At 45.5% G+C, this 24289-nt stretch overlaps 1 protein-coding gene across 6 annotated transcripts in view; it reads right to left on the bottom strand.

Moving 5' to 3' along the window:
- ANKRD17 (ankyrin repeat domain 17) overlaps positions 1-24289 on the bottom strand; it is a 109381-nt gene that overhangs the window by 7059 nt on the left and 78033 nt on the right. For 3 of the 6 annotated variants that reach the window (XM_077917558.1, XM_077917561.1, XM_028703844.2), the window contains 14 exons: positions 23202-23350; positions 22326-22437; positions 21282-21427; positions 19981-20123; positions 17166-17379; positions 15526-15701; positions 13990-14152; positions 13405-13500; positions 11731-11847; positions 9401-9572; positions 7344-7791; positions 5768-5923; positions 4173-4322; positions 902-2553 (listed from right to left, as the gene is read on the bottom strand). In XM_077917558.1, coding sequence (XP_077773684.1) covers positions 902-2553; positions 4173-4322; positions 5768-5923; positions 7344-7791; positions 9401-9572; positions 11731-11847; positions 13405-13500; positions 13990-14152; positions 15526-15701; positions 17166-17379; positions 19981-20123; positions 21282-21427; positions 22326-22437; positions 23202-23350 — 3894 coding nt within the window. The remainder of the gene's footprint in view (positions 1-901; positions 2554-4172; positions 4323-5767; positions 5924-7343; positions 7792-9400; positions 9573-11730; positions 11848-13404; positions 13501-13989; positions 14153-15525; positions 15702-17165; positions 17380-19980; positions 20124-21281; positions 21428-22325; positions 22438-23201; positions 23351-24289) is intronic. The other 3 variants (XM_077917559.1, XM_077917562.1, XM_077917560.1) reach the window with 2 other exon arrangements.

The raw sequence follows: 24289 nt of genomic DNA, 5'->3' as shown, positions 1-24289 counted from the left end.
TTCAACCAAGAGAAGGGACTATGCTGGAATGTGGCAACTGCATTCTGGCCACGGAGGAGTATAGATAGGAGGCTGCACAACCTGAATCTATTCTTGTAAATTGCAAAGAATGCTTGTACAATCTCCCAATTCACTCCTCCATCTATTTTCACTGCAGGTGATCCGCAGTGGGATTACCCATGTCCGGATCAAAATCTCGCACCTGAAGAACTGAATCAAAAAGAAGTGACAAGGCAAGTTCTAGGGGAAACTGACCAATTGCAAACAAGTCGCCTGCTCCGGTTGGCATCCAAAATTCTGTGTCGGTTAACCTAGCCACTGTTTTGGTTAAATTGGGGAAAATAAATCATTATTTAAAAAACCATAGATGCATGAAGCTTACAGAACAACAAGCCTTTCTGGGGAAGAATCACAGCATGCCTTGTATAAAGGGAAGTTCTACCATGCCAATCTTTTACTTTGAGAATGTTAACAAGCATATGAATAGATGTGATCCAGTCAACATTATATACCTGGATTTTCAATAAGCTTTTGACAAAATCCCTTACCAAAGGCTCCTAAATAAATTTGGAACATCGTGGTTTTCCTATGGATTAGTAACTGGTAATGGAAAGAGAAAAAGGAAGCATGGAAATCTCCCAAGGATCAGTATTGGGACTGGTGCTATTTAACTTGTTCATAACTGGACTAGAGTCAGCAGCGATGTGACCAAATTCACCAATGAAACCAAGACAATGAATGGACAGCAAAACAGCAGGCGAGGCTCAAGGGTTAAGTGTAAAGATATGAATGTTGGGGCAACCCACCCCACTACCACCACCCCGCCCAACTGCACACACACAGATGGAGCAATCAGACCTGAAGATCACTTTATCCTAGCGGAATATAAATAAATATTCACCTGAGGGACTCGGAGCTGGTCTCTGAAGTGGGGGCCTAAAACCTGGGGCTTTGGAAGTATCTAACTGGTGCAATGGATCCGAGTTTGGCAGAAATGAAGACTTCCCAGACAGAATGGATTCCGGCGCTGCCTGAGACGACAAGACAGATCCACCCCAGAAGGCGTGAGCAGAGGCCGGGCCGTTCTCAAACAGTGTGCTGAAGGGCCCAAACGGCAAAGCAGCGCTGAAATTGGGAGCCATGGGCTTGTTTGCCGGATGGACAGAATTCTGAGAGACACTTTGCGTACTTAAGGTAGAAGGAAGTTGCACTGAAGAAGGAACACTGTGGGGTCTTTTGATGTGGCTGATATTGAGGACGGCAACCGAAGAACTCTGAACGGGAGCGGAATTCTTGTGCACGGGGTTTGCCCCATGGGATGGCAGCCTGATCGCGGGGCTTTCCATTTTCGCTGGCGGAGACGGCTGAGCAGATCCCGCCGATGCCTGAGGCAAGAGATAGTTCGCTGGCGTACTAGCAGGCGCAACTACTGGGGCAGCGGAACTCGCAGTTGCTAAGTTTGGAGGCACGGCCATTCGCGGATCTTGTGACGGGACCTGAGGCTGCTGCAGAGGTGGCCTTGCTTCCTGGGAAACAGACCCGAGCGTCTGCGGCTGAGCGAGATGCTCCGATGGAATCCCAGCAGAGCCGCTACTCGCCTGCCTGTTGCTGGTCAGATTTGCTGCTTCCGCTGCTGGGGGGCTACTGACTTCCTGGTCCGAGGAGGGCACCCCTTTGCTGGGAGAACTCGCGACACATTCTGAAGGGCTGCTTCTGGAAACCCGGGCTGGCTGGGCTGGCGGTGAAGGGGAGGAAGTGGACGACACAGGGTGGTGCTCTTTGGCAGTAGGAAAAGGGTAGGTGGCGTTGGTGGGCGTTGTGCTGTTGTTGCTGGCCGTGGTTGCAATGGTGGTGGTGGTGGTGCTGGATGTCTTGACCACGGTGACAAAGAGCTGCCTTCGGACGGAAGGGGAGCTGGGGCTGCCATTTGCAGGAGGAACAGGCACAGCAGACACGGCCGGACTTGTGGCGGCTGTTGGGCTGGGAGCCGACGAACCCGCCGAATTCACCTGAGAACCGCTGCTGTTCTGACTGTTATGGCGAGGCACCGTGTGAGGCTTAGGTGAGTTAGTGGCTTTTGCGGGGCTGAGAGGCCGAACGGGGAAAGGACCCCAGGTGGACTGAGCCGGCGGGAAAGTCCCTCCAAAGTGGGTCATGGGTAACCTCGGCGGACGGATCTGCTGGAAAGTCTGAGCGGCCAGCAGCGCGTGTGCAAACTGGGGAGGAGGGTACGCCAGCGGCAGAGAAACTGGAAACCCAGGCCGCACGTTATTCACCGGGTTCTTGACTGCTTTATGCGTCGGTGCTGAAGGGAGGACAGGCACGGAAAGCGCTGTGGCCATCTGAGACGAGGAGGAGATTGCGACAGTGGTCACCTTGCTGCCAGCGACAGAATTGTGGGTAGTGGTGGGGCTGGCGTGCGCCCCCGTTTTGGGATAGGCCGCAGAGCTTCTCAGACGGTTCTTTGGAATGAGTTCGTCGATTTCTTTGTCGGGATCCTTGATCAGAGCGTTGATGAGCTGTGTTGCTTGTCTTGTTGATTCCGTGCCTCCCCTGCAAGAGAATAATAGAATTGTAGAATTGGAAGGGACCCCGAGGGGCATCTAGTCCACCCCAACCCCTGCAATCTCTTGGCCAACATGGGGGTCCAACCCACAACCCTGGGATTAAGAGTCATGCCCTACTGACTTGAGCTCTCCTTCAGGTCTACTGTATTTTTCGCTCTATAGGACGCACCGGACCATAGGAGGGGGAGAACAGGGGAAAAAAAATCTCCCCCTCTCTGCTCAGCGCCCCTTCAGCGAAGCGGTAGGAGAAACGGAGCCCCTTCCATTTCTCCTTTTACTTCGCTGAAGGGGCGCAGCGCAGAAAGGGAAAACTGTCCAGCGCCTCTTCAGCGAAGCGAAGCCTGGAAAGCAAGAGGGATCGGTGTGCAACGACCCCCTCACTCTCCAGGCCTCAGGCGGCTATCCGCAAGCCTTCGGAGCGCAGTGGAAACTCCTGCTGCGCTCCGAAGGCTTGCGGATAGCTGCCAGAAGCCTCCGGAGCACAGCGGGGCTTCCCGCTGCACTCCGGGGGCTTCAGCGAAAGCAACATGAAGCCTCCGGAGTGCGGGGGGAGCTCTCCCTCTGCGCTTCGGAGGCTTCGCGTCACTATCGCTGAAGCCAAGGAGCCTGCATTCGCTCCATAAGACACACACACATTTCCCCTTAATTTTTAAAGGGGGGAAAGTGCATCTTATAGAGCGAAAAATACGGTAAATGCACCCTTCGGAAATAAATGCATGAAGACCATTTCTTCATTCGTGGATAAGCTTAAGAATAAATATTTCCCCTTTTTAGAAAAATGCATGCAAGTGTAAAAACCTTCGCATGAATGAAATTTAACGGTTTTATGATGCAATGGTTGAATACACAACCGTTCCCTCGGACAGCAAGGTTAGGTGGTTTGGTGCAGGCCAGACTGATTCCATTTTTAAAATGCTAATGTTTCAGCTGCAACGGGGCCTCTGAGAAACAAAAGTGGGGTGTCAGCATATATCTGAGTAAAAATAAAAAAAAAATTTAAAGCTTGAGGAGTACTGAGCATGCTCAGTGGCCTCCAGAAGCTACAAAACAGGTGGAATAGGAAAAAGCAGACTAAGTGGGTGGGGAGCGTAAATGGGCCTGACAGACTTAATAGAATCTTGGAAGAGGGTATGAATGTCTGGCTGCATTTTAATTGCTTTAATGTTGTATTTTAATCTTGTTTTTAAGTTGTATTCATTCAACTCATTTTTATTATTGGTTGTGAGCTGCCCTGAGCCCGGCCTTGGCTGGCGAGGGCGGGGTATAATTATTATTATTATTATTATTATTATTATTATTATTATTATTATTGGAGTTCTGAACAGGACCAACCCTGCTGGAGGGTAAGGAATCACTGAGACATTCTGATTCATACAAGTCCCATGAATGTTTACCACTTTGAAATTGTTGGGTTGTTGTTTTTTTAAAGTAATCAAGCAGTATATAAATTGAAGCAGTGCATAAATTGTATTAAATAAATAAATAAATGTCCATCTAACAGAAATTAGTTTGAAATCTGTTTCCTATATAAACTGGCAAATTAATACGGTGTCCTCCAAACCAATTCAGTAACTTAAGGTAAGCAGTGCCTGGATAGGAATTTACCTTATTGTTATGATTCTGTCCCCCGTTTTGTCTTTCTGCTTATCAATGTCTATATGCGCGCCAGTAAACTCTCGGATAGCGTTGATGTTGCAACCACCTCTTCCAATTACTCTGGAAATGACAGTTGATGGAACAGAAACCTTCTTTGATCTAAGAAACAAGAGAAAATTACGGCAATCAGGTAGACCAGATTTAGTATAGTATACTTGTATCAAACTTAAAAGTTTGGGAGCGAACGGTCAGAAGCAAGTATGTATGATGCAATGAGATGTGCCAGCGGCTTGTAAGCTTTGTAACATGTGTGCCATGCCTGAAATCAGAGGCCCAAAGGCTGGCTATGGATGCGATCCAACGTAGCACAGGCAGGTGTCTGCTTGAGCAACTGGGCTTCTTCTTTCTCTCCTCTCCCCTTTAGTCCCCTGCACCCCACGAAATCCGCTCTGGGGACTGGGGGGTGAAAGAGAGAAACCGGGAGTCCCATTGCACAAGCAGGACATCAATGGAATTCACCCTATAGATATTTAGTGGAGAAGAAAAGCATTCTTACGAGACATTCTCCTGTCCATCTACCTTTCAAATGTAAAAACAGAAAAGCTAATACAGTGGACCCTCAAGTTACATACCACTCTGGATACATAACTTTCGGGTTGCGAACACAGCAAACCCGGAAGTGTATACTTCCGGGTTTCGCTGTGCGCATGCGCACAGAAGCACTCAATCATGCCATGCGTGTGCGCAGAAGCAGCACCTCCAGCTACGGACTTTTCAGGTTAAGTACGGAACCCAGGAACGAATTTAATTCATATCCGGAGGGTCCCCTGCACATGGCCTTTGGAGTCTGCGGTTAGAAAGCTTTGGCTGAAACAAAGCACTGAAGCACTCTGCTAATAGTTGTAGCTGTGAAAGTGTCCCGAGTCTACACAAAAAGCTGAAGGAGAAAAAGAAAACGAAAACAGGAAGACACTAGCATGGGGAATGTATTCATATCCTGCTTCTCAGGTGCTGGCACCGAAAACAGGCTCTGATACTATCTCTTGGAAGTTACAGACTTTGACGACCGGGGAATGAAACGGCCATAAAAGGTAAAGGTAAAGGTACCCCTGCCCGTACGGGCCAGTCTTGACAGACTCTAGGGTTGTGCGCCCATCTCACTCAAGAGGCCGGGGGCCAGCGCTGTCCAGAGACACTTCCGGGTCACGTGGCCAGCGTGACATCGCTGCTCTGGCGAGCCAGAGCCGCACACGGAAACGCCGTTTACCTTCCCGCTAGTAAGCGGTCCCTATTTATCTACTTGCACTCAAAGGTGCTTTCGAACTGCTAGGTTGGCAGGCGCTGGGACCGGGCAACGGGAGCGCACCCCGCCACGGGGATTCGAACCGCCGACCTTTCGATCGGCAAGCCCTAGGCGCTGAGGCTTTTACCCACAGCGCCACCCGCGTCCCTAATCACAATCTGAAACGGCCATACCATGACTAATTTTGCCAGCAATGCAAAGCATGGTTTAAGGTAAAATATTCAAAGCAGGGACTAGGGGTGGGTGGGTGGATGAGTTAGAGAATCACTGGCAATTACCACCATCACGGAATTGGACTTACCTTCTTACAACTTCCTTCCATCCTTCCTCCCGCTTCTGACCACGTTTAGGGCTAGCTAAGGTCAATTTTCCATTAGGAGAAGACAGTGGCGATGGAGAAGGTTTTGTGCAAGTAGATAAGGAATTGCCAGTTACTTCGCTAATAACTTCTGACAACCTTTCAGAGGAAAGGGGGAGGGGAGGGGGAGGAAAAAGAGCGCTTGTTAACGCATATCTTATGAGAAAAACGTAAAAGACAAATGCAGAGACTCTTGTTCAGCCCTATAATAACATCTCTAGTATTAGAATATTAAATTTAACACCGTGCTAAAGAGTAAACTGATCAATCATAGATAAAGTATACTTGGCTTTTGTTTGCTTGCTTTTGTTTGCAAGCCTGTTTAGAATAAAATACATTTGGATATAAATGAGGATGAATCTCAATATCCCAAGATTCACAGTGGGGGGGGGGGGGGGGAATGAGGCAGACGAAGAACAGCGCCAAAGCAATCTACACTAGCAAGACATAAGAAAACAAAGTTTTCCACTTGCATTTCATGCAAACCATAGCTTGAAATGCACCTAGCAACTGATAATCAAAGTCCATTCATATGTAAAAACACAAGTGGTGGAATGCAACTGAACGCTACCTTCATCACAATCTAACTCAAAATTGGGCCTTTCCCTCTTCATTAGCAGATATGGGCTGTCTGAAGGCAGAAGTAAAATCTTAAAGGGGAAAAGCTGCATGCACTTGCATAGTCTAGGATGCGAAAACTGTCACAGGACTCCCTTGATTTCAATGTTTGAATGTAGCCTGATTTTCAGCAGTGTTTCTGGGATTCTGCTGTGGGGATAGGATCTTGAAAAGCTCCCACCTATAATTTTGGTCTTCTGTTACTATGGTCTCCAATTAAGCAACTCAGAACTAAGCCAAGTTAGTTTGGCTGCTCAAACAGCTATTGATTATGCTATTTATCTGCTGCTTCACGGTCAGTTCTACTGGCATCGTATATTCTGGTTTGTTCTTAATAATTCTGGTAAACCACTACCAAAGTTGGTAGAACGGCAGCAGAGACTTTTCAACAAAATAAAAAGTACCGTATTTTTCACTCCATAAGACGCACCTAGTTTTTAGAGGGGGAATGCAAGAAAAAAATATTCTTTAAAGTGCTGAGCAGAGCCTGTATGAATCCCAGGCTCTGCTCAGCGCTCCCTTTAAAGAGCCGCATGTGTGTGGCGCTTGCAGGCTTTTCCCCGAGGAGGGAGAAGGGCAGCCCATCACTGACAGGTTGGGGGCTTTTCTGGGAGGTGGGGGAAGAGACTGAGGGGCTAAGCCGGAAGCTAGATCCCTCTTGCTGTTTTGGCTTCTAGGATAGCTGCGCAGCCTGCATTCGCTCCATAAGACGCACACATATTTCCCCTTACTTTTTGGGAGGGAAAAGGTGAGTCTTATAGAGCAGAAAATATGGTAAATAATAATTTCACAGTTCTGGTCCATGAAGTAACACTGGGGGAAGAAGATGGAAGCATTGAGAACATCCCAAGAGATGAGATAACAACTTGTTTGTGTGTGTGCAAAAGCTAAAGTAGCTTACTTGACTGAAGATTTCCCAGAAACTGCTTTTCGCTCTTCTTTTGGGAAAGTGACCAGCACCGATGGCTGCTTCTTGTTGCTCTGAGCATTAGTGACTGCTGTGGAAGAAAGACTGTCACTCTTGTGGCTGCTGTTACTATTGCTGCTTTCATCACTACAGCTGGAAATCCTCATGTTGTCACTATCACCACTTTCACTGGTACTGCTGCTTTTGGATTCGCCATTTATTTTCTCTGGTTGAGAATAGGAGATGGGGAGCTGATCATCAAAGATGATCTGAACAGTATCTTGGCCAATTTTGTTTCTCCTGCTTTTCCTCTTAGAGCTGCTCGTAGTGACAGTATTGTTTCTTTTGCCATGGGAACCTGCCAAAGTTGTCCATGTTGCAGATATACCTATGGTGGTCGTTGTGGTAGCACTGGGTGGTTCTGTTAGGATCCCTGGCTCATCTAATTGAGAACGAGAAGAAGAATTGACTAAAGTCCACAGTAATCATCTTGCCTGAACAGGTTTTTACTATGCTACTGGCCCATGAAGATCAATGCAAGTCACTTACACAGCACAAACATCCTTTAATACTACTTCATATTTCAAACCTATTTACCTAGTGCATATGGCCTAACACACACACACACACAATTTCTAAAAGCAGTTTAAATTAATACAATTCTAATTTACAAATATCCAGGGAACTGGAACACCTGGGTTTAGGGACTGATTGATAAGATAACTTTATTGCCTTTCCATATGAAGAGGGTTTGGAAAGATTAAGCTCTCAGAACAACCTATGGAAAAGGTTCACAAGCGGACAGTCATATCTGAATGGCCTGGGATAAGGGGATTCCAAATACTCTCCATTAGAAACATGCTTACATGGGCACAAATGATTATTTGCATAGGTGGATAATGACATATTGGAATAAGCCACAATGTATTCACATAAGCAATTTTAGTTAAGTATTTGCAATTGAGAAAGGCTGATTCCTACTTTGATATGCTCTAAGGCAGGCAAAGGCAAACTAGGCCCTCCAGATGTTTTGGGACTACAACTCCCATCATCCTTACCTAACAGGACCAGTGGTCAGGGATGATGGGAGTTGTAGTCCCAAAACAGCTGGAGGGCTGAGTTTGCCTATGCCTGTTCTAAGGGATACTTTCCAGAGGCGTAGCCATGTTAGTTGCTTTCAGCAAACAACAACTCAAAGAGTCTCATGGCACAAATTTATTGTGGCAACTCAGGATATTATTTTGTCCCTCTGATGAATCTGTGACACAATAAATGTGTATTTATTATGCCACAAGTCTCTTGTTTTTATAACAAATGCTTATTTACTAATATGCAAGTTGAGAACCAGCTATAATTAGGACTGAACAGTGAAGAAATGCCTATCATGTTCTGCCTATTGGCCTTTGTATGCAACCTCTTCAAAACCAGGATCCAAAGAATCATAAAACAACTTCTACAAGTCCAAGTCTCCACACTTATTTTACTTCAAGCAACAACTTTGAGTGCCTTGCGGCAAACTGCTGTTTAGAGAGAGGTTCGATCAGAATTAGACAAATGATTTGAAGGATCAGCTACTCACAAGGTAGCCAAATGCCCCAATGGGAACTCAATCTCTTTGTGTGAACCTAAGCAGCTAATTGGATCCCAACCCAAGTGGTTTATCCAAAAGCTGATGAAAGGCAATGTTTCCGCCACTGCACGTGTCAAGAGTGGTAGTCCTTTGCAAAACAAACAATAAAAAAAACCACCCCTAGTGAAATGCTTATTATGACGGTTGAAAGGAAAAACCAGTTTCAGCAGATAAACTATTAAATTGAATGCCATTTATCTTTATCCCATGATTTTAACACTGATCTATGACAATGTCCTATTTTCTTCAATAATTTGTAATCATTTCCAATTGAATATATTCAAGCTGACAGGATTTAATGATTTAGCATTCAGTCGTGTTTCAGAGAAGAGATGCTGGAAATGAAGAACAGCCATTTTCCGTGTTTTGGACAACTGCTGACACCTGCTCTGAGCCCATGGGACACAAATCAAATACTTACCTTCAGCTTTTAGTTTTTCCTTTTCTTGAGCAGCTTGCAGTTCAAAATTCTCTTTGTTTTTTGCCTCTATTTCTTCCAGCTTCCTCCTTTGCTCTTCCTTTTTCTTCCTTCTCTTCTCCTTCCTTTTCTCTCTTTTAGCAGCTAATGCCAGCCTTCTGCTTTCTTCCCGTAGCTGCAAGTCAAATTCATTCAACAGCGATGAAAGGAAACTGCCAAAAGGAAACTGCACCTTGGGCAGTTAAGGCTGTACAGCTTAGCATTAGGAAGAGACTGGATGCTGTGGATCAGTCTCAGCTGGTTACTTATAAGAATACCTTGCCTTCCGAGAATTCTAAACTAGTTCCCTACACTGTAGGAAGGCTGAGCTAGTGGGAAGAGAAACTTGACCAAGTCCACTGTCACAGGCCCAAGATGAAGTGGCTAATTTGATCATCCTGCATCCAGACCAAGCGGAAGCCAGCAGATGGGAAATCATATGGCCTTGAATCTAATTTTGTGGGCAAGCTGTCTATCAATGAGCCCACTTTGAGCCACAGAAGCTGGGATTGCTCAACTGGCAAAGCATGAGACTTTTAATCTGAAGGTCATAGGTTCTTGAGACTCACATTGGGCAAAAGATTCCTGCATTGCAGGGGGTTGGACTAGCAGCCTGCCTGTCTTTGGCTTGAACAATTGATTCTATACAGAGGTGGCACTTCTTCAGCATTTCCTGCGAGGACAATGCAAAAAGAACATCATTTCTGAATTGGCACAAGCAGGTGAACAAATAATGGATGTACCAGCCTCAAACACTGCAAGAAGGGAACTGACAGGGAGCATGAGGGGCTCATTGTGGCCTGCAAAGGGAAGCTGCTTAAGAAACAGGCAAGAGTGCAGAAATGAAAGGACTGGATTGGATTGGAATGCTCCTGTGGCATTAAAGGGGCTGAACTGCTAATGGCTGTGGATATGCTGTGTCTCCTCGTATAAGAATGGAAAGATGACTGCAGAGGAGACAAACAAGAGAGCACATTGTGGGACTAGATCAGTGTTCCCCAACCTTGGGCCTCCAGCTGTTTTTGAACTACAACTCCCATCATCCCTGACTAGCAAGACCAGTGGCAAGGGATGATGGGAATTGTAGTCCAAAAACAGCTGGAGGCACAAGGTTGGGAAACACTGGACTAGATGACCCTCGTGGTCCCTTCCAACTCTACAGTTCTGTGATTCTATTGGAAGAGCCTCTCAAGTTTGAACATAAAGGCTTTCCACTCATGGAGGAGGTTGAACCTCTTGGCCCCACAGTGTATTCAGGGCGATTATTTCAGCTGGGAATTAAACATTTTAGCAACTCTTCCTTTTCAGGGTGAGAGTAGGGTAAGGTTGCCATATTTTTTTCAATGAATCCGGGAAACTTTAATTAATTAATTAAATAAATAAATACTACAGGTTTGGGACGCTGATGCTGCAGCAATGGCGGTGGCAGAGGGGCGGCCGCTGCCTTGACCTCAACCACCAGGTTTCGCCTTCCTCCAAGGCTTCTATCTCCTTTCTCCATGAGCCTGGGCAGCCCCTGAGTTGTTGGTTCTTCGTTGGCGGTGGGGAAGCGGTGTGTGGTGTGGATCAGGCATGAAAGACGGGAGAGGAGGGCTGAGAGCCCCGGCAGCGGCTAGGCTGGGGCAGCGCAATGCCTCCCTTCCCATCAGAGCAGCCCCAATCCCATTCCTACTTGCGTGCAAGCAGGAGGGGGCAGGGATCCCTCAGCTGGGAAGGGAGGCTTCCCCTTGCCTAACTGAGAGATCCCTGCCCCCTCCTGCTTGCACACAAGCTCTGATAGGCAGCGTGAAGCCTCCCTTCACAGCTGAGAGACCCCCGTCCCGCTCCTGCTTGCACGCAAGTAGGAGTTGGGAGGCTGCTCCGATAGGCAGCATGAAATCTCCCTTCACAGCTTAACTGCTGGGGTCAGGGAAGGTGGAGGCAGCCCGGAAGCTGCATCTTAGAGCTCCTGCACCACCATCATATGGGGACTTCCAAGCAGCTCCTGAAGCCAGCCAGAGCCAACTGCTCTGGGCTGCTGAGACTGCTACGTTTCCCAGGGACATCAGATGAAATCTGGGGACATTCCAGGGATGGAATTTGTCCGGGGACTTATTCACAAATCCGGGGACTGTCCCCGGGAAACGGGGACGTCTGGTAACCCTACAGTAGGAGGTTTCCTCAACTCCACCATAAGGAGTATTTTTTGATGACTATTTCCCCCCCTATTCTTGCATGCCCTGCCTTGAGCAACTACAGAAAGCCAGCCTATAAAGTGTTTTAAAGTGGAAATCTGAACTTGAAGCATTACTTACCTTCTCCAAATCCAACTCCTCTAAAAGAATGCTTGCATTCTTGTTTGCTTCAGCAGCCTGCCTGTCTTTGGCTTGAACAATTGATTCTATACAGAGGTGGCACTTCTTCAGCATTTCCTGCGAGGACAATGCAAAAAGAACATCATTTCTGAATTGACACAAGCAGGTGAACAAATAATGGATGTACCAGCCTCAAACACTGCAAGAAGGGAACTGACAGGGAGCATGGGGGGCTCATTGTGGCCTGCAAAGGAAGGGAAGCTGCTTAACAAACAGGCAAGAGTGCAGATATGAAAAGAATGGATTGGATTGGAATGCTCCTGTGGCATTAAAGGGGCCGAACTGCTAATGACTATGGATATGCTGTGTCTCCTCGTATAAGAATGGAGAGATGGCTGCAGAGGAGACAAACAAGAGAGCACATGGTGAGAGGGATTTTATTCTGCCAGTAAAAGCTAAAGGGTTGTAATTGCTTTGGGAAGGTTGTGTGGAATGGCAAATGCCGCAGGGACAGAATTCTCCAGAGTGGGAGTCAAAGAGATTCCAAATGGCAACACAGGATTCAGAAGTGCTCTAGTATTGAAAAAAGTATTGAAAAACTCCCGCCGGGCTCCCAGGGCTTGCGGATAGCTTCCTGAAGCCTGGAGAGCGAGAGGGGTGGGTGCGCACCGACCCCTCTCGCTCTCCAGGCTTCAGTGAAAGCCTGCATTCGCCGCATAGGACGCACACACATTTCCCCTTCATTTTTGGAGGGGGAAAAGTGTGTCCTATAGGGCGAAAAATACGGTAATAAGAAAAAGTGGGAAGGGATAGGAGCTTTGCAACCTTTGGCTAATTAAATTATTGATGACCTTTTAAACTGCGTGAGGGTGTGGGGTGTTATTGTTTTGTATTTTTGTGTTTTTATATTTTAAAACACCCCTCGGATGAAGTGTGGCATAGAAATTTAACAATGGTAACTGTCACGGGAATTGGGGTTGCTTGTGTGTAACCTTCTAGCGGTTCCAAACTGCTTAGGATTGGGGTGTGTCTTCCCTGACTGAGCAGCTTGGGTGCTGCTGCTGCTCAGTCGCTCGACGAATCCGTGAGTGGGTGTTTTCTAAATTTCCTCCAGCATAGAAGCTCCTTGACAGATAATCTCCGCCTCCCCTCTCTGCGTGAAACCCTTCTGCACAGAGTGGGCGTGCCCAGGGGTGGCCCTCCACTCTCTTCACTGCCTTCAGTGCCAGAGTCTCGGAGCCTCTCCTCCAAGATGCTTTCCCCCTCTTCCTTCTTCCTGGTGTCACCTGGACATTCTTCCCCAGATGACGTTCTCTCTCTACCCTTACTCGTTCCTTCTGCAGAATCGGGAAGTACCTCCTCTCCCCTCTGCTCCGATGTCAGTTCCCTGACAGTAACTTTGGTCTGCATTCCCCCCCCCCCTCCTGTGGTATTTAACTGTATAACATACTTTGGGATTAGGAAGGTTAAATATTGAAACACACTAAAACATAGTGTGCTCTTGAATGAAGCCATACAACTGAATTGGGAGTGTAAAGTCAGAGAAAAAGAATCTGTTCAGGGTCGAGATGTGCAATGTTTTAATAAGCACTTATGATGTATTGATCAGCTTACTGGGAAACACTGGTTTTACCAAAGTTTTACTGAGTAACTTAAGCAGCACGTTATTCTTACCTTGTCAGTAACTGTTGCTATGTATCTCATACATTCTGAATCTGATGGGAACTGGTTGACTTCTTTTACCAGGTAGCGTACAACTTTCACATGACCCTAACAATGAAGGTTTCCAGCATTAGTCCCTTTCACATGAAGGCAGGCTGCACATTTAAATTAAGTGAAATAACTAAACTATAAAAGACAATTCAGTGAAAAGAGTAACTGCAGCAACCTCAATTCTCCAGTGCAGCAGAAGCATACAAAATTTGCCAATCTGTGAAGCTAGGGAAGGAAAAACTCCCGTTTTCTTTAATAAAGCAAGGCATTTGAAAATACTCTGAGATACAGAAAAGCAGTGAGGGCAGCTTATTCAATTGCAATATTGCACACACTGCCAATATGTTGGGTTTTTGTTTTTTTGTTTTTGCAATGGTTATATAAGTCTCCCCCCTGAAAACCGCACGCTATGGGAAGCGTAGCAGTCCATTTATTAAATTTCTGCCATGCACTGTGTGGGTGATGCAGTTATATTTCCAAATTCATGCTGCAACAAATTAGTTCTTTTTTTATCAAGAGGATTAAAAGCAAAAGCTTTCACTCTACCTTTCGAAAGGCTGCCATCAGCGGGGTTATCTTTCTGTTATCAGCAGCATCTACATCTGCTCCAGCTTGCACTAGCAACTGGACAACATCTAAATGACCACCGTTTGCAGCAAGCCATAATGGAGTATTTCCTTTTTTGTTCCGGACATCGATGTGAGCTCCCCTACAAAAAAATCAAAAAGCCCGATCAAAATACTGAATGCGTATTTTACCATTTAAAAAAACAACACACAAAATTGAACTGAAGGACTGGTTATTGCTACTGGCTTTAGAAAGGTGGTGGAAGTTAGTGGGACAGCACTTCTAGAGAACATCACCTGCTCTTCATAAAACCGTTTCTAAACAACTCTGAAATAGCGTATTTTTCACTCTATAGGGTGCACCTAGTTGTTTTTTTTTGGGGGGGGGGAATAAAGAAAAAAAATTATCCCCTCCCCCCAGCCCCAAAGAGCAAAGAAGCCAAGACCTGTCTTGGCTTCCTCTTTAGCCACGCACAACCTCTCCAGCCGGGAGAGGCTGCGCGCGGCTTTGGCAGAAGCCAAGACAGCTAGCAGGATGGATCCCGCTCACTGTCATGGCTTCCTTTTTAGCCACGGGGCTGGGGTGGGGGAAGCCCAAGCTTCCCCCAACCCCAGCCCCCAGAACGGGTCCGGGAACTCCCGCCGGGCTCCGACAGCTTGCGGATAGCTGCCCAAAGCCCGGGGTGCGCAGCGCTGCACTCCCCGGGATCCGGGCTGCTGCCTGTTATCCACAAGCCTTGGAAGCCCGGCAGGAACTCCTGCCGGGCTCCCAAGGCTTGTGGATAGCTGCCGAAAGCCCAGGGTGCGCAGCGCTGCGCTCCCTGGGCTTTGGGCTGCAGGCTGCTATCCGCAAGTCTTGGGAGCCCGGCAGGAACTCCCGCCGGGCTCCAAAGGCTTGCGGATAGCTTCCTGAAGCCTGGAGAGCGAGAGGGGTCAGTGCGCACCGACCCCTCTCGCTCTCCAGGCTTCAGCGAAAGCCTGCATTCGCTCCATAGGACGCACACACATTTCCCCTTCATTTTTGGAGGGGGAAAAGTGTCGTCCTATAGAGCGAAAAATACGGTAGTTCATTTCTGAAACATGAACTCCTGGCATCTGCACACCTTCTATCTTAACAGATGCCATTTTCTTCCTAAAAATGTAATGCTGTTGTCGTGCAGCTAACATAGGAGGACTTGTAGTGCCACATCAGAACCTAGAATTTCCTGCTTTCATCTATAGTAGTGCCCCTGGAATTGCAATTACGGAATTGCTACTCAGGAATGGAACATTATGCCAGACCTTCAATGAAGATGCAGAATTTAAAGCACACACAGTTGTTTCCTGAAAAAAATCACCAATCAAAACCTTCTCATCAGACCAACTCTTCTAATCTTATAAGTGCAACTTCTGTGTGGGTTCAACGAAACTCATTAGTAAACACCCATCGATAGCATATCAGGATCCTAGAGCCAGCGACATTCTTTGTAGCCTAGGCCTCTTGATCCTCCCCTTTAAATCGTATCAAATATGGTACCTGCTGATAAGCAGCTCACAGAACTTGTAATGCCCTTTGTCTGCTGCAATGGTCAGAGCTGTGTCTCTTGAAGAAGGGACTGGCGGAGCGTTTACATCTGCACCTTTGTCTAGAAGAACTCTGCCTACTTCTGCATATCCACCAGAGGCAGCTTCCATTAAGGGCGTCAGGCCAGTCTAGGTTAAGAATACATTAGAAATGTGTGAGAATCTATAGCTACAAGAAGGCAACAATCATTTCTGGCTTATAGAGTATCAGTGACCACTGTTAACTCACAATAATAATAATATAATAATTTATTATTTATACCCCGCCCATCTGGCTAAGTTTCCCCAGCCACTCTGGGCGACTTCCAACAAAATATTAAAATACAATAGTCCGTTAAACATTAAAAGCTTCCCTAAACAGGGCTGCCTTCAGATGTCTGGTAGTTGTTGTTCTCTTTGACATCTGGTGGGAGGGTGCTCCACAGGGCGGGTGCCACTACCGAGAAGGCCCTCTGCCTGGTTCCCTGTAACTTGGCTTCTCACAGCGAGGGAACTGCCAGAAGGCCCTCGGCACTGGACCTCAGTGTCCGGGCAGAACGATGGGGGTGGAGACGCTCCTTCAGGTATACTCCTTCAGGTATGTTTATTATCAGGCACTCTACTTCATGGAATATTCAACTATTAACAGCTGAATGAAGAGAGATCCAACAGATTCATCACTTTATACCCATTCCACTTCTCACCAAATAGAATGTGTTGGGAATAAAGAACTCCCTCCTTTTACTTACGTTTTAAAACTCACCCCCTCATCCACATCAAACCTGTTTCATCTCCATAGTGATGATTTAAAAGAGAAGCAAAGGACTACAAACCACATGTGCTCCTCGGATGGATGGATGGATGGATGGATGGATACCAACCCCAGAAAGGGCCATCAACTGTATGAGATAACTATTGGGGCAACCCCGCCTTCCCTTGGGCTGCTTAAGGCAGGTCTGTGGACCTTCAGGAAAGGCTTAAGAGAAGAAACACGGGCCAGGGAGCTAGAGCCAGCATCAACTCCCGAAATTTGCCTGAAAATATTCTGTCCCATTTTTCCATGTTAGGATTTTGCCTAGTACAGTGGTACCTCGGGTTACATACGCTTCAGATTACATACGCTTCAGGTTACAGACTCCGCTAACCCAGAAACAGTACCTTGGGTTAAGAACTTTACCTCAGGATGGGAACAGAAATCGCGCAGCGGCAGCGGGAGGCCCCATTAGCTAAAGTGGTACCTCAGGTTAAGAACAGTTTCCGGTTAAGAACGGACCTCCGGAACAAATAAAGTACTTAACCTGAGGTACCACTGTAAACCTCTTTGGGTGCCTTGCCAGAAGGGCAGTATATAAATGTAATAAATAAAAAAGCATGATGTTTTTTTTGCTGTATTTAATAAGCATATATCCCAGCTTTTGCAAAGTTACTTGCAAGGCAGTGAGGAACAATATAAAGTCAACACTCCAATGAAGCAAATAAAATTTGTTTACCCTGATGGTGGACATAGAACGGCTGTGTACATTCAAGGCTGAGCAGACAAACACCTGGAGTGTGAAAAGTAATAGAAGTACTAGCAAATTTAAGTTGAAGACATTTAAACCAAGATCTTCCTACCTTAGCTCTGTGCTCAACATTAGCTTTTCTATCGAGGAGAAGGCTAACCACTTCAGTTCTTCCTTGGAAACAGGCCAGTGTCAGGGCAGTATTCCTATTGGTCTCTATCTGTGCATTAATATCAGAACCCATGTCCAACAGCAGCTTAACAGCAGCAGTATGACCATTCATGGCTGCCAACATTAATGGAGAGATGCCCAGCTTGCTACCAGTTCTGGAAAGAAATGAACACAGGTTACATTTTAACTTTACATAGCATGGTGATTTTTTAATTTGCATTTACCTATTTCTGTAATATGGAAGTCCATGTACGTATGAACCTATAGGTGCCTGTAGACCTCTAAATGGGAGCTACAGAGGCCATATACGGTGGACCCTCGGGTTATGTTACCTTCGGGTAACATCACTTTCGGGTTGTGAACACAGCAAATCCGGAAGTGTATACCTCCAGGTTTCTGTGCATGCGCAGAAGCGCTCTATCGCGCCATGCACAGAAGCAGCGCATCTAGATGATGACTTTTTGGGGTATGTACGGACCCCCAGAATGAATTACCGTATTTTTCGCTCTATAACACGCACCTGACCATAACACGCACATCGTTTTTAGAGGAGGAAAACAAGGGAAAAAACATTCTGAATGAAACAGTGGATGTATCATTTTTGTGCTTCATGCTGTGGCCACAGACATGTGATCTGATGGTGAATTTGGGGTGACCCAATGCAAAGATCCTGAGAATCCCTGTGGATCCATGCTTTGTAATCACATTTTTGCACCATTGCAGCCCCAGGCAACAGTGGGTGCGTGCTTTTTTTGGTGCAGGCTGTAGCCATGGACATGCTATGTTATCTGATGGTGAATTTGGGGTGACCCAATGCAAAGATCCTGAGGATCCATGTGGATCCATGCTTTTTAACCACGTGTTTGCACCATTGCAGCCCCAGGCAACAGTGGGTGCGTGCTTTTTTTGGTGCAGGCTGTAGCCATGGACATGCTATGTGATCTGATGGTGAATTTGGGGTGACCCAATGCAAAGATCCTGAGAATCCCTGTGGATCCATGCTTTGTAACCACATTTTTGCACCATTGCAGCCCCAGGCAACAGTGGGTGCGTGCTTTTTTTGGTGCAGGCTGTAGCCATGGACATGCTATGTGATCTGATGGTGAATTTGGGGTGACCCAATGCAAAGATCCTGAGGATCCATGTGGATCCATGCTTTTTAACCACGTTTTTGCACCATTGCAGCCCCAGGCAACAGTGGGTGCGTGATTTTTTTGGTGCAGGCTGTAGCCATGGACATGCTATGTGATCTGATGGTGAATTTGGGGTGACCCAATGCAAAGATCCTGAGGATCCATGTTGATCTATGCTTTGTAACCACATTTTAAGTGGGGAGCGAAGGAAAAACAAAGAAGGGACATGAGAGGGCAGAGAAGCAGCTGGCTAAGAATGCTGGAGAGGGATTTAACCAGTGGGAGGAAAGAAAGGCAAAAGTTCCCCCCCAAGCCAGCCATCTCTCTCTCTCTCTCTCTCTCTCTCTCTCTCTCTCTCTCTCTCTCTCCCCCTCCCTCCCCCCTCTTTCTCCCTCTCCCCCCCCCTCTCTCCCTCTCCCTCCCCCCCTCTCTCTCCCTCTCCCCCAGCAGCACCGGAGCACAGAGAGGAATTAGAAAGAACGACACTCTGCTTGCCTGGAGGGGAGGGGCTTTCCCTGCTCTTTGTTCCGTTTCAGCAATCACAGCAACGAAACAGAGGAGGGTGGGCAGTAAGACCCTGAGGCAGAATGCAGGAAAGCTGCCACTTCCTCTTTTCAGGTTTCCCTTCTCCATGACTCGCGGTTTGACTTTTGCTTGATTTTTTGGCTCCAGGGACCACACATTCGCTCTATAACACGCACAGATATTTCCCCTTCCTTTTTAGGAGAAAAAATCTGCGTGTTATAGAGCGAAAAATACGGTAAGTTAATATCCGGAGGGTCCACTGTACCTGTAAGTGTAATTAGTTACGGTTAGCACCTATTAGTTTAAACACGTTTTGTAAATTTACAAGCCAATAATCAGATTTACAAGCCAATATCATAATCATTTCAAGAGCTTTTAATTCAGTTCCTCTTTGGATTTGTTATACAGCAGATTGCTCTCTGTAAGTTTATATTTAAGTTTCCAGTTCAGCTATGTCTTTGATCAGTAAGGTTCATGTTTTGTTCCTTTCTTTCTTTAAGTAACAGCATCCACTGATGAATTCTCCCCAGATGACTGCTTTTAGAATTTCCCAATGCAAAAGCTCAGGAAACTGGATAGGACTGTTAAGCACAAAAACCTATCCTTTCCATTGCTTCAGACTATCAACTATTTCTCTTCACTGTAGAAGGAGAGAATTCAATCTCCAAGTAGGATCCCTTCACGGTTCATCATTGAGCTGTAAAATAGTAAATAGTGGGTTGTCATATAAAATCAAAATAAGACTCATAGAAGATGCTTTGGTGTTACTAGATAGGGTAGCGGGATCATAACACGGAATCAATTCCGTTACACGACACATAGCTACTGGAGAGAAAAAGAGAAATCTATCTCAATATGATTCAACAGACACCAGAAGTCCACTAAATTATACTGCAGCAACAGGGCCACCAGGGCACCTGGTCTGGGCATAGATGCCATCCGTAATTTGCTCTGCTTCCTTTTCTCTGGATCAAGAGCCCAGTCTAAAGCTTCTCTCGGTATGAGAAGGGTCCTCCTGGAACCCTGTTGTGAACCTAGGGTAGAATGGAAGAACGTAACAAGAAACAAGAGCAGCATGAAATAAACAGGACAACTTGCCTTGAATTGATCTCTGCACCGGCATTCAGCAGTATTTTGATGATGTTCACATAACCACCAGAAGCAGCTAAGCTTAAAGGGGTGTAGTCAGAAACATTTCTGTGCTCTTTATTTGCCCCTCTAGCTAACAGAAGCTCCACCACCTGAATTGTTGTAAAAATACAAATAGTTACCTTCGAGAAATGATCATCACTCCCATCCTGAACACAGAACTGCAGTCAGAGGCCCCTCAGGTAGCAGCGTGGAAATGGAGGCTTATTGCCATCTCTGTGTTACCCCAGGCAGAACACACAATTCTGCTCACGTGGCTCAGAGAGAAGGTATGGCTATGTACCACGCTAGTGATGCTAAGCCATGGTATAAACACTTATAAGATCTGCTTTAACCATGCAAGATGATTATACATTGACTTGGGGCTGTAATGGCACTTCATATACAAATGGTGCCTAAATTAGATATCGTTTATTAACATAGAAACACAGGAGAAGCTTCCTAAATACATGTTCTATAAGGTAAATGGGAGCAGAGAACCCTTATTTGAAATAAGTAGTGTCACTTGTTGGATTAGGTGACCCTCGTGGTCCCATCCAACTCTGAAGTTCTATGATTCTATATAGATGGAGCTAGTCATAAAATTCTTTGGATAACTACCACCATTTTACCTAGTAAACATGCTAGTTGCTTTTTGGCCCTTTGGGGTATCAAGGAAAATCTGAGTAAACAGAGAAGACTTGACAAACTCCTAACCCGGTTCTACCTTAGATATCTTAAATCACAGTTACAGTATTAAAAAGATGCTAATAGCAGTAATCATATTGAAAAAGAAGACATTTACTACAGGGTGGGCTTTAGGTGACTTATAACAACATACCAAGTTGCTGAAAACCAGAACCACTGTAATTTGCACAATCAAATAAACAACATAAAACAGTAGATTACACTGGTTATAAAATATGGTTAGCAAAAAGAATACTACTGTTAAATATTACATGTCTAGGGCTGAGCTGGCATTTTGATACTGCACCTCAGTTTGGAAGCAACAGTTTGGGAGACACATGTTTAACATTAGCCTTCACGAGCCTGGAGTTCATGTGCTCTCCCTCCCCTTTGGTACAGCAGTGATGAGATGATCAGAAACACCTATTTTTAAATTGATTAGAATTCTGTAAATTCTAACTGGAGTCAGCTGAACAAGCTTTTGTGGAGTGTGTTCAGAATCAAGGATTAGAGTTATATGACAAGCATTAATCACAGTGAAAGGCTTTCAGTTAGTACGCAACAACAGGTACTGTTTACTTCACCTCCTGTCTTCCTCCAGAACAAGCTAAAGATAACGGTGTGTCCTTGGTTCTCTCAGACTGAGCTTCAATATCTGCACCGTTATCCAACAAGATCTCAACAACACCGACATGACCAGCTGTAGCAGCCAAAATAAGGGGGGTGAATCCTGAAAGGGGAAAATAGGCACTGCTCAAGGATATTTGACTTGCACCCATTTCTAAGAAAACAACGAATTTTAACAGGAAACCAAAATGACAACAACAACCCTAATACAGGGCACCTGGAATCAAATTAATTTTGCAGGTGGAAAATGTTATCTACATCAGAAACACACATTAGTTGGAGGAGGATCTCCTTTCACGGGAATATAATCATAAATAATCATAAATTTTAATTCTTCCCGGTTTAAAAACCAGGCTCAGGGCGGTTAACAGCAAATATAAAACATTGATTAAAATGCGACTTAAAAACAGCATAAAACAGCACAGAATACAACATAAAACGCAGCATCAATATCAATAAAATTCAAAAATTCAGGGGTCTTTTTTTTGGGGGGGGGGGACCCCAGTCAGTAGACATTGAATGATCATCAGGGCTAACTGGCCAAGTTAGTCCTACTAGGGTCAGCAAGGAGGTGTGTGAATAAGAATTTAAATGTGGGGTCCCAGAAAAGGGTTTCTTCATAGAAGAGGAAAGGGAAAAGAGGATCAGGCTAATTCAAATTGAAGGCCAGGCGGAATAGCTCTGTCTTACAGGCCCTGCGGAAGAAGATCAAGTCCTGCAGTGCCCTAGTCTCATGGGACAGAGCATTCCACCAGGTCAGAGCCATCACTAAAAAAGCCCTGGCCCTGGTGGAGGATAGTCTGGCTTCCATAGGGCCCGGGACCTTTAAGCTATTATTATTCATGGACCTTAGGGTCCTCTGCGGGACGTACCAGGAGAGGCAGTCCTGTAAGTACAAGGGTCCTAGGCCGCATAGGGCTTTAAAGGTCAAAACCAGCATATGTAAATCTGTCATTACAGAAAACTCTGTTTATACCATTACTTTATCAGCAGGCATGTACCTTTTTTGTCCCTGTGTTCAATATTAGCTCCCCGCTCCAGGAGCGTTTGCACCAGCTCCTCATGTCCACCAGCACATGCAAGGGTCAACGCAGTGTCGTGGTTGCTTTCAGTCTGGAAGATAAATGCCATTTCAACACGTTAATGGCTCTCCTTATACTTTGTAAAGGAAATGTACACCATTTAACTACTACTACAACAAACATCATTAAATGCGAAATATTATTGCCTGTAGAGTCTTTGGACGAGACGCTCTGCTTCTAAAGCGGCTTTGTAATAAACACAGTGCAATTTAGGAAATCCATCTAATTCACTCTCTGATAAAGAATCACCAATTCAGGGAAGTTTTTAATGTGTGACATTTTAGTGTATTTTGGGTCTTTGTTGGAAGCCGCCCAGAGTGGCTGGGGAAACCCAGCCAGATGGGCGGGGTATAAATAATAAATACAAATACAAAAAATAATAAATTAATAAATTAACAAATAATAAATAAATAAATAAATAAATAATTTAAATTGGAAGTCATACTTCCCAAAAATGTTCCCAAGGTCTCCATGTCAAAAACAAAAGCACAATTCAGAACTGAGTAAATGTAAATGCGCATTCCAGTTCCTATATCACAAGCTGTGATCTGATGCAACAAGGACACCCTGTGGTAAACACTGGGCTCGTCTTCTCCCATCTTCATGTGTATTAAGAGTTTTATCTAACAAACCAGGATTGTTTTCTCTAACCATGGTTAGGTTCAAATCATAGCTCACGATATTCAGATGTTAACAGGCAAGTGCGCGTTCTTCAAAACCACCAGAAGCAGCTTTAAACTTCTTAAAACTGGAGGAGGAGTGAGTATGGGAGTCTATGGCTTATTTCTGGCTTACCTGCGCATCGATATCTATGGCAGGGTAGACCGGTAGCATGGCTGAGGGAGAAATGATAGGGCTTGGAGCTGGTGTCTGAGGTTGGGAGGCAGACGTCGCGATGCTGTGGGTAGGGGTGTTGGACACCGCAGACGCTCTTCCGCTCACTGCTATTGGAGAGAACAATTGTGCTTATTAGAAGTATGATTAGCTAGAGCTTCTGAAAGTTTCTCAAAATGGTCTAATTAAAAGCTGCATGTTAGGCAAGATGTGAAAAGCGGTATTCCTTAGGCTGAATCAATCTCCAAAACATGCCACGCTCTTGCCTTTCTTTCATTGGGGTAAAAACGTAGCCAAGAAGAGTCAGCTGTATGGGGGCAGATGACAGCATTTGGCCCTAATGAGAGCAAAATTTAGCCTGTACCAATTTAATTCTTGTTTGGAATGTACTGCTATGTTGGATAAGAGTTGCTGAGAAATGGAAGGTTTGATAGAACAGAGGTTTGACATTTAAAAAATGGCTGGGACTGGATTGTTAGAAACCAACAGCCACCCAATCCTTCTTAAAATATCTCTGCTTCTACCCAACAGTCTGAAAAACGAAAACCACAAAGTTACAATTATGTATGGATCAGAGTATTTAAGTGAGAAGAACTATAGGGATTCCTTAACTCAGGGAACTATGCTCAAAATATTTGACCTAGGATAGAAGGCACTGGCCCAGTTTGCATGTCGTACAAAGTCATGCTTTGGTGAGACAACCATATGTAGGAATTCTTGTGAGTCTTGGGCTCCTACACTTTCTGCACGGCCAGGAGGACTATAACTGCTTTACTTTCGCCTTTCTTAACACTTTGATTGTTGTGGCATCCGGACCAGGGCCTCTTGTTTAAGCTCATGCCAGTTTCAGAACAATCTGACTTCAAATCATGCTTTCTGAAGCTAGTTTAAGCTAACTATACTGTACTTATGCGAATCTAATGCGCCATCGAATCTAATGCACACCTCAATTTTCACAACCTTGAAACCAAAAAAGTATTTGCTATGTCAGCCGTGTTTTTCAAGGTTGCAATCGACTCTAAAGCGCCATCGTATCTTATGCACATCCT

This window comes from Podarcis muralis, chromosome 13 (assembly GCF_964188315.1).
Source record: "Podarcis muralis chromosome 13, rPodMur119.hap1.1, whole genome shotgun sequence".
NCBI classification, from domain to species: Eukaryota; Metazoa; Chordata; class Lepidosauria; order Squamata; family Lacertidae; genus Podarcis; species Podarcis muralis.
This window is presented reverse-complemented; position numbering and strand designations above follow the sequence as displayed.